We start from the raw sequence: 9591 nt of genomic DNA on the forward strand, positions 1-9591 counted from the left end.
TTACCCTCATCTCTGTATATATATATATATATATATATATATATATATATATATATATATATAAAATCAGTGGACTACAGACTCATTGCTGTATTGTTGAGTTACCAAATAACTTAGATTTTCTTATGTTATTACATATGTTTAATTATTCATTTAAATTACTTAAATTGAGTAAAATGCACCAAACAATTTACTGACTTTAAATAATCAAAGGCCTCCACAATAGTACTTCTTCGTTTCCCACTGTTCACTGTCTGCTTCTCTGTCTGGCTACAGCAGAGCAGCAAGAACTCCAATGCTAACTGCTGTACGACCAACTGCCATTTCCACATTCGCACCCATGAGAATAAACATAAAGTATCTATATAGTAATTCACCGTGTGAAAAGGTGTTGCTTTTGTGACCTTAATCCTAATAATAAATGAATGTAAAATATTTCACCATAATACAGCCCTGTAATGCAGTAATTTTAAAATTTAAGACATTTACGAGAACATTATAATTCACTAACACTCAGTTACAGTATTTGTGTAAATTATCTCAATATGTCAGGTCATGCCAGACAACTGTACCTGGTGGGACTGTGGTCTTCTTCCGTATTTTAGCTACGTAACAAAGTGCTCACAGTTCCATGTAAGCTTATATTTCTCATCCAAAAGGTGGCTGACATGGTAATCATTATTACCAACTACTTCATAAAGTTCTTCTTTCTTCACTGTGGCTTTTTCGTGTAGTACTGACATCATCCTGTTGGCCCCAGCTTGAGCATCTTCAGCTATCTGAAAGAAAAGTAAAAGTAAAAACAATCATGAGATTTAAAATTGAATGTTTTAGATTCAATACAAGGGATGTGGTCTGAAAAAGAAGGAAGCGAAGAGCATGTGGCATTTGAACAACACCAGGGTGAGTAAAGGATGACGTAATTGTCATTTTTAGGTTAATTATCAGTAGACATCATTTAAGACATGTAAATGACTGACAGGGTGGTGCCAGATGTATCACATAACCTTCACCAACATAAATAGCTCAGTGTTGATATAGGAAGATTTCATTGAAGTCCACTCCTACATACTTGGACACAATATCATCAGGCCTCATATTTTGTAACATTTTTAAAGAGCTATATAGCTTGTCAATAATAATCATGTAATCAATAAACAAAAGAACTAGTCTGATTACAAGTATTTTAAAATGTAATCTAATTAAAGCTGTGACATGACGTGTCCAACATTCCACACGTTTCGTCATGCTGTCCTGTGTACTTTTGAACCACGTGTTTTACAGCTAATCCCGCGTTAGGTTGTGCCCCACTCTCCCCCTACTATGAACCGATAAAGAGAAAAGAAGAAGAAAGTGAAACTGTGTTTGCTTGTGGTTTTGTTAACTTATATAAACGCATAAACGTACTGTAAATGTGCTCAAACATGCGCTCTTGTTTGAGATAGGTATCGAGCTCTTTCTGTTGGCTTAGGAAACACAATTGTGTCTTATACAGCGATAAACTTCTTATTAAATAGCTGCACTAAAAACAGCAAAGTAGAAAGCTATTGCGGTTATTGGATTGTAGGCGCTACAATGTTTAGGGCAATTTTGTTCATGCATCAACAGAAAACAGCACAGACTAAAAGAACGATCCTGAAATGCAAGAATTCATATCGGTAAAGATTAAAATAGAGATCGATATTTACCCGGCCTTTAGAGTTCACACAGCTGACATGGGTGAAATCATTAAAGAGTGAATGGGAAATTAGTATTTTAAAAATAAAGTTGATAGTAAAAGTTACAGAGAGATAAACACTACAAGATCCATGAATTTTACATGGGAAATGAAACACTGAAATATCTTGTATGCTTGCTTGCTTGTGATCAGTGCTGGGTAGATTACTGGACTGGGATTACTTAGATCAATTATAGTTTGTTACTGATTCAAAATTACATGACAAAATGTAATTAAGTAACGTGATCATTACACATTTACACATTTTAGGTAATATAATCTAATATAATTTAATTTACACAATTACAGGTACAGATCACACATTTTAGGTAATATAATCAGACTACTTTTGATCTAACTCGTTTGTCACATCGATTTAACTATAACAATCTTGTATCATATTGATACAAAGAGAAAGAAAATATATTCCATTCATTGTAATTAACAACATGAAGTGCATTAAACATTACATTACGTCAATGTTTCCCAAACTGGGGTTCGCAAACTGCAGGGGTTTGTGAGTTTGATGAAAAGGCAATAAAATAAAAAATTAAGCTTAACTTCTGTACAGCCAGTGGTCAACGGTCTTTGTGTAAATGTCCACAAAACTGGAAGACTTTCTAAACCTATATAAGCAGTAGGCGATTTTAGAAAGGAAATTTTAAAAGATGAATGAAAATAAGAATAAGGGAGAACCAATAAATTCTAAATAATTTATTGTTATTGTGTGAATAATATGTAGTAATCTAATTAATAAAAACGTAACTGTAGTCTGATTACAAATATTTTTTAATTAATAGAATCTAATTACAGGTACTTAATTTTTGGAATCTGAATACGTGATCTAGATTACATGTAATCAGTTACTATCCAACACTGCTTGTGAGTTTTGTCCATTTCAAGTTCAAAGCGATCTTCACAAACTTCACAATCCTCACAAACACTGCAGTAAAGTGGCGAGCTAAAGCGAGCATACGCCAGGATAGTTTAGGTGGAATTTACAGAGGAAATTCTCAACAAATGAATGTCTGTTGCTGTTTAATTTTGATGTAAAATATTTAAGTCCATGTTTGATATGTGTAGAGCTTGGCCTAAAGTATTATCCTATGTTAAGCATGAACTGTCAACATGGGCTTGGTGAATAGGGGGGCCAGTGGGGTGGCCATGCCATTTTTAGGCAAATTGGAATGTGTGAAAAGGATATGGGTGATTGAAAGACGTGAAGGATACACCTGATGCATCCTTCAAAACAAGTCGAGTGAAGGATGCAAAACATAGACTGCCTACTAAGGAGCCTTCAAATTGAGATGTCCTTCGAAGGAGCTTGATGACATGGCAGCCTATATGCAGCCTTACTAGAAATGCGTCTTTCATGCTGCCACTGTATTCAGCTTTCTATATTTTGGTTATAATAGACAGTTATAAAAGTCTAGTAGAAAAATAAATGTGTGATATATATTTAAAAAAAATACATAAATAAATTAGAAGAACAAGACAGAAAGATTTATCAGTGGACTATGGACTCATTTCTTTATTATGTTACCTTACACCACAATAGATTTTACATTCTATTTATGAATTTCTCCATTTGTGCTCATAAAACTAAGGCTGCCAAGTTTTTACATTTAAGTTTAATGGTTTATCTCAATTATTTAAAATTAATAAAAAGTAACAAACAATTTATTGGCTTTAAATAATCCAGTACTTTTAGTTCTTCATTTCTCACTGTTCATTGTGTCTGCTTCTCTTTGTCTTTTGAACCAAGAAAGGTTGCAACTGCATAAGCAATGATTCCAATGCCAAGCCCTGCACCAGCCCCTGCGGCAACAGTCCTCACTGCATCTTGCACCTATTAGAATAAACAGAAATGATCTATATTAATTCACTGTGTGAAAAGTACTCTCAGTACTGGATTGCAACAGGAAGGGCATCTGGCGTAAAACATGTGCCAAATCGGTTGTGCGGATCACACTGCTGTAGCAACCCCTGATTAAAAGGGAGCAAGCCGAAGGAAGAGAGAATTCACTGTGTGAAAAGTTGTTGCTTTTGTGACCTTAAACCTATAATAAATTATTTTAAAATATTTTACCATAAATAGCCCTGTAATACAGTGATTTGCATTTATGAATATTATAATTCAGTAACAGTACTTGTGTGAATTATCCCAGTATGCCAGGTCATGCCAAACAACTGTACCTGGCGGGATTGTGGTTTTCCATATCTCAGCTCTGTAACAAAGTGCTCACAGTTCTTTGTAAACACACTATATGGACGTTCTTTTCCCAAAAAACTGTGTGCATCCTGTAGCATCTCTCGAACAGGACGTGGCTTATATTTCTCATCCAAAAGGTTGTTGATACGATAATCATTATTGCCAACTACTTCATAAAGTTGTTCTTTTTTCACTGTGGCTCTTTCATGTAGTACTGACATGATACTGTTGGCCCCAGCATGAGCATGTTCAGCTGTAGACAAAAGAAATGGAAAAGTAAAAGCAATCATTAGACTTAAAGGCACAATATGTAATTTTCGCCGCTAGAGGGCGCGTATTCAAAATAAACAAATAGACAAAGGCGTAGTTTGATGACGCCGTGACTGAGTGTGGAATCATGGGAGTTTTCGTCTTCATCCCCACAGCCGATGCAATCCGATGGGACTCGGGCAGAAATCATGTTCATGGATGAGCTAATGATTTATTAATGTAGTAGAATGAAGCAGGGTGAGGCTGAAAGCCGTCGAAGCGAAACGAGGCCGCTGAACGAGCGTGACACACGGCTCAAAAGCAGCGGAGCTTTTATTATGCCACAGCCGACCGCTTCCGCTCCTTCCTGTCATGTGTATGTGGGGGGGAAAAAAGCAGCGCTGTTTTATCATACTAGATACATTTGAAAGTTCTGTTATAACGCTACTCTGTGCGGGGAGCTTGATGACATGGCAGCCTATATGCAGCCTTACTAGAAATGCGTCTTTCATGCTGCCACTGTATTCAGCTTTCTATATTTTGGTTATAATAGACAGTTATAAAAGTCTAGTAGAAAAATAAATGTGTGATATATATTTAAAAAAAATACATAAATAAATTAGAAGAACAAGACAGAAAGATTTATCAGTGGACTATGGACTCATTTCTTTATTATGTTACCTTACACCACAATAGATTTTACATTCTATTTATGAATTTCTCCATTTGTGCTCATAAAACTAAGGCTGCCAAGTTTTTACATTTAAGTTTAATGGTTTATCTCAATTATTTAAAATTAATAAAAAGTAACAAACAATTTATTGGCTTTAAATAATCCAGTACTTTTAGTTCTTCATTTCTCACTGTTCATTGTGTCTGCTTCTCTTTGTCTTTTGAACCAAGAAAGGTTGCAACTGCATAAGCAATGATTCCAATGCCAAGCCCTGCACCAGCCCCTGCGGCAACAGTCCTCACTGCATCTTGCACCTATTAGAATAAACAGAAATGATCTATATTAATTCACTGTGTGAAAAGTACTCTCAGTACTGGATTGCAACAGGAAGGGCATCTGGCGTAAAACATGTGCCAAATCGGTTGTGCGGATCACACTGCTGTAGCAACCCCTGATTAAAAGGGAGCAAGCCGAAGGAAGAGAGAATTCACTGTGTGAAAAGTTGTTGCTTTTGTGACCTTAAACCTATAATAAATTATTTTAAAATATTTTACCATAAATAGCCCTGTAATACAGTGATTTGCATTTATGAATATTATAATTCAGTAACAGTACTTGTGTGAATTATCCCAGTATGCCAGGTCATGCCAAACAACTGTACCTGGCGGGATTGTGGTTTTCCATATCTCAGCTCTGTAACAAAGTGCTCACAGTTCTTTGTAAACACACTATATGGACGTTCTTTTCCCAAAAAACTGTGTGCATCCTGTAGCATCTCTCGAACAGGACGTGGCTTATATTTCTCATCCAAAAGGTTGTTGATACGATAATCATTATTGCCAACTACTTCATAAAGTTGTTCTTTTTTCACTGTGGCTCTTTCATGTAGTACTGACATGATACTGTTGGCCCCAGCATGAGCATGTTCAGCTGTAGACAAAAGAAATGGAAAAGTAAAAGCAATAATTAGACTTAAAGGCACAATATGTAATTTTCGCCGCTAGAGGGCACGTATTCAAAATAAACAAATAGACAAAGGCGTAGTTTGATGACGCCGTGACTGAGTGTGGAATCATGGGAGTTTTCGTCTTCATCCCCACAGCCGATGCAATCCGATGGGACTCGGGCAGAAATCATGTTCATGGATGAGCTAATGATTTATTAATGTAGTAGAATGAAGCAGGGTGAGGCTGAAAGCCGTCGAAGTGAAACGAGGCCGCTGAACGAGCGTGACACACGGCTCGAAAGCAGCGGAGCTTTTATTATGCCACAGTTGACCGCTTCCTCTCCGTCCGGTCGTGCGTATGTGGGGTAAAGCAGCGCTGTTTTATCATACTAGATACATTTGAAAGTTCTGTTATAATGCTACTCTGTGCGGTCGTCACCGGTCTATTAAAACGCACAACATATTAAAGCGTCTTTGGTGTTTCCATGTTTTCTACAAAACAAAACCGGAAATCGAGGGGTTATGACGTCATTGGCAGGCGACACAATGACACTATGGACACGGTCCGTGTCACTAGTTAAAATTGCTTATTTCTCTGGATTTAAACATTCTTCGAAACATTTGGGATAATGTAAGTACACAAGTCAGCAAAATATATAACACTGTTCTAGTGGTTTTTGGATATTTTTATTAAAAAAATCTTACATATTGTGCCTTTAAATGGAATGTTTCAGATTCAATGCAAATTAAGCTAAATATCATTTGAGGCATGTAAAATACTCACAGGGTGGTGCCAGGTGAATCACATAACCTTCACCAACATAAATAGCCCAGTGCTGGTATAAACCTCGGGAGATTTCAATGAGGTCTCCGGGCTCTGGCTTTTTCTCGTACTAGGAGGCAATATCAGGTGTAATATTTATAAATACATAAATACAGAGCCAATTAATCTGTCAACAAAATGTAATATTAGCCTATCCCAGATAGCACGTCTGCAAGATATCTGTTAAAGGTCTCTTGATCTGGAAAGCATCTGCTGTCTACAAACGTCTGACAGACCTCTGTCAGATGTCAGTTTTACATACATTCTAAATCATAAACATCTTAAAGACATCTAATAGACGTCTATTTGACATTTAAAAGGAAACGTCCTACAGACGTATTGCAGATGAGCAAACTCTCTAAAAAATACGTCTTGCAGATGTAAATGCAGACCGTCTCCGAGATGTACCTGTGCTATCAGGGTATACTGTTTAACTGAAAGCAATACCATTGCACTTGTGAATAGGCCAGATAAAATCAAGAAAGCGAAACTGTACACATAGACATACAGTATAACCGTTTCAGAGAGAGGCTATAGCCACGTATTCTGTTGACATGCACTGCACTTATGTAGTATCTCTGGTACGTAATATTGCTTAGCGACAGACAAAAATATCTATTTGCTATGTAATTGTGAGCTTTCATTCTTTCCATTTGTTTGAGGTCATTCAAATATTTACCTTGGCCATTGCAACCTCAAACTTTCACTTTTTTCATCCTGTTAGAAACACATAACAATTATGCGACAATTTAAATCTCTATGTCAAGGAACATATTCTCTAAATTACATAAATCACATTTTATGTACATTCGTGTAAAGGCTATCGTAAATAAATTCATTTGAAACATCGGAAATAAACATCAGATGGTAGAACTTCGGTCTTTCTAAAACAGACTAACAAAAAAAGTTTGAGCTCTACGATCCATGCCTTGAGCAAGGTATTCATTTCATAATATATGTGGTCTTAAGTAATTAGGATATTATACTTACAAGTACGTCGCAGTGATGCTGTTTCTGAAGTGAAATCAGCGACTCTCGCAACTAACAAAAAAAGTTTGAGCTCTACGATCCAAGCCTTGAGCAAGGTATTCATTTCATAATATATGTGGTCTTAAGTAATTAGGATATTATTGGATATTATAATTAGGATATTATTGAACTAAGCTGGATGTTGACATCACTGAATTCAATGATGAACTGTCTTTAACTGAAAAATGAGTGTTTACTATTGTCATTTTGCATTATTGACACTATTTTCCTAATTAATACTGTTCAGTTGCTTTGTCACAATCTGTATTGTTAAAAGCGCTATATAAATAAAGGTGACTTGACTTGACTTGACATTATATTAATGTTTTATTGTTGCTGTAAATTTGCCGGATAACTTTTTTTTAATGAAGATCTATCTTAGTATTTAATTTATATGAATATATAAATGAAACAATATCTTATGTAACTGGTGATTTCATTTGAAGTTTTTCCACTATTTTTAATCATGTTTTTGCCTTCCCTAATTCATTTTAAATGGTCCTTGGTGTGATTATTTTTTAGAAGTGAAAATATTGTTCTCTTTTTACTGCCATGAACGAAGGTGGTTTATTTAGTCTGATTTATAGGAATGATACAGTCAGCAGGTGTTTGCCAAGTTCAGTCCAGTATGTTAAGTAAAGGTTTAAAAAATAACTACTCGAAACATAAATCCCCATTGTAATTGTATGTCCATTTTTGGTCCAATATCATGCTTTCTGTCATTGCATTTCTTTGTTATTTCAGGTTCAGTAAAATTTCCTGGCATGGTAAAAGGTTTTACATTGCAAAAGCATTAATAAATATGCATTTTTTTTTGTATATTTATAAAATTAACATTTTCACTGTTATTGCCCAGGATACAGTTTAAGAAGAACATGTTGACATTTTGTGACAGCATTCCTAAAATGTAACATGTTGTCACACTGTATGGGGTTAGTTGGAATGGAAACTACTATTAAATAGCCTATTAAAGCCTATTAATATGATGCTGCTAAAAAGAACATTATTTGGTCTATTTGGTGTAATGAATTGTGTTTATGCGGTTTAAGGTAAAAAAAAAAAAAACATTATTTTCCACATACTGTACATTATTGTTTCTCCTCTATGCCCCGCCTTTCTGAAACGCGTCACGAGAGCTTCCGCTTTCTAGTGCATCGTTCATTGCAGCGGTGTTGAAATTGTTAAAAGTTGCAAATATTGCACCTTTCCCCCATTGTAGTTGTAGTTTTTTATATAGATAAAATATTGTGCATGGAGTATTTGGCATAAGCACATAAACGAAGTCTGCTATGTTCGAAGGGAATGCCTTGTCAGCCATGCAGACGTCTCACTGCCACACTCCTCTAAACAATTACAGGTGAGCAGTAATAGAATAATCATACATGTTACCAATAACTTCTAAAACAATGCTTTAGTTTATGGAAGCAATTGCAGTTTGCATTAAACTGCGTTATCTGTATGAATGAACAAAATATTGTTCTCTTTTTACTGCCATGAACGAAGGTGGTTTATTTAGTCTGATTTATAGGAATGATACAGTCAGCAGGTGTTTGCCAAGTTCAGTCCAGTATGTTAAGTTTAAAAAATAACTACTCGAAACATAAATCCCCATTGTAATTGTCCATTTTTGGTCCAATATCATGCCTTCTGTCATTGCATTTCTTTGTTATTTCAGGTTCAGTAAAATTTCCTGGCATGGTAAAAGGTTTTACATTGCAAAAGCATGAATAAATATGCATTTTTTTTTTTGTATATTTATAAAATTAAAATTTTCACTGTTATTGCCCAGGATACAGTTTAAGAAGAACATGTTGACATTTTGTGACAGCATTCCTAAAATGTAACATGTTGTCACACTGTATGGGGTTAGTTGGAATGGAAACTACTATTAAATAGCCTATTAAAGGGGTCATATGATGCTGCTAAAAAGAACATTATTTGG

At 35.3% G+C, this 9591-nt stretch overlaps 2 protein-coding genes across 3 annotated transcripts in view; one reads left to right on the forward strand and one right to left on the reverse strand.

Annotated features, from left to right (window-relative positions):
- Nucleotides 1-717: 717 nt before the first annotated feature.
- LOC107601481 (HRAS-like suppressor 3) lies at nt 718-7652 on the reverse strand. 2 transcript variants are annotated; one of them, XM_016293665.1, is made up of 6 exons: nt 7611-7652; nt 7300-7337; nt 6582-6690; nt 5513-5781; nt 5043-5165; nt 718-779 (listed from the first exon to the last, which is right to left on the reverse strand). In XM_016293665.1, the coding sequence occupies exons 2-5, from the start codon at nt 7306-7308 to the stop codon at nt 5046-5048; spliced, it is 507 nt and encodes a 168-aa protein (XP_016149151.1). In that variant the 5' UTR covers nt 7309-7337; nt 7611-7652; the 3' UTR covers nt 718-779; nt 5043-5045. The 2 variants fall into 2 exon arrangements, with proteins under 2 accessions (XP_016149151.1, XP_016149150.1); XM_016293664.1 differs by lacking the exon at nt 718-779 and having other exon boundaries at nt 4905-5165.
- Nucleotides 7653-8784: 1132 nt separating this feature from the next.
- LOC107601512 (neutral alpha-glucosidase AB-like) overlaps nt 8785-9591 on the forward strand; it is a 28841-nt gene continuing 28034 nt past the window's right edge. Inside the window, exon 1 of the transcript XR_001610941.1 lies at nt 8785-9006. The gene's annotated coding sequence lies outside the window, so the exon portion shown is untranslated. The remainder of the gene's footprint in view (nt 9007-9591) is intronic.

Source organism: Sinocyclocheilus grahami, unplaced genomic scaffold (genome assembly GCF_001515645.1).
Source record: "Sinocyclocheilus grahami isolate Dianchi unplaced genomic scaffold, SAMN03320097.WGS_v1.1 scaffold306.1, whole genome shotgun sequence".
Lineage (NCBI taxonomy): Eukaryota > Metazoa > Chordata > Actinopteri > Cypriniformes > Cyprinidae > Sinocyclocheilus > Sinocyclocheilus grahami.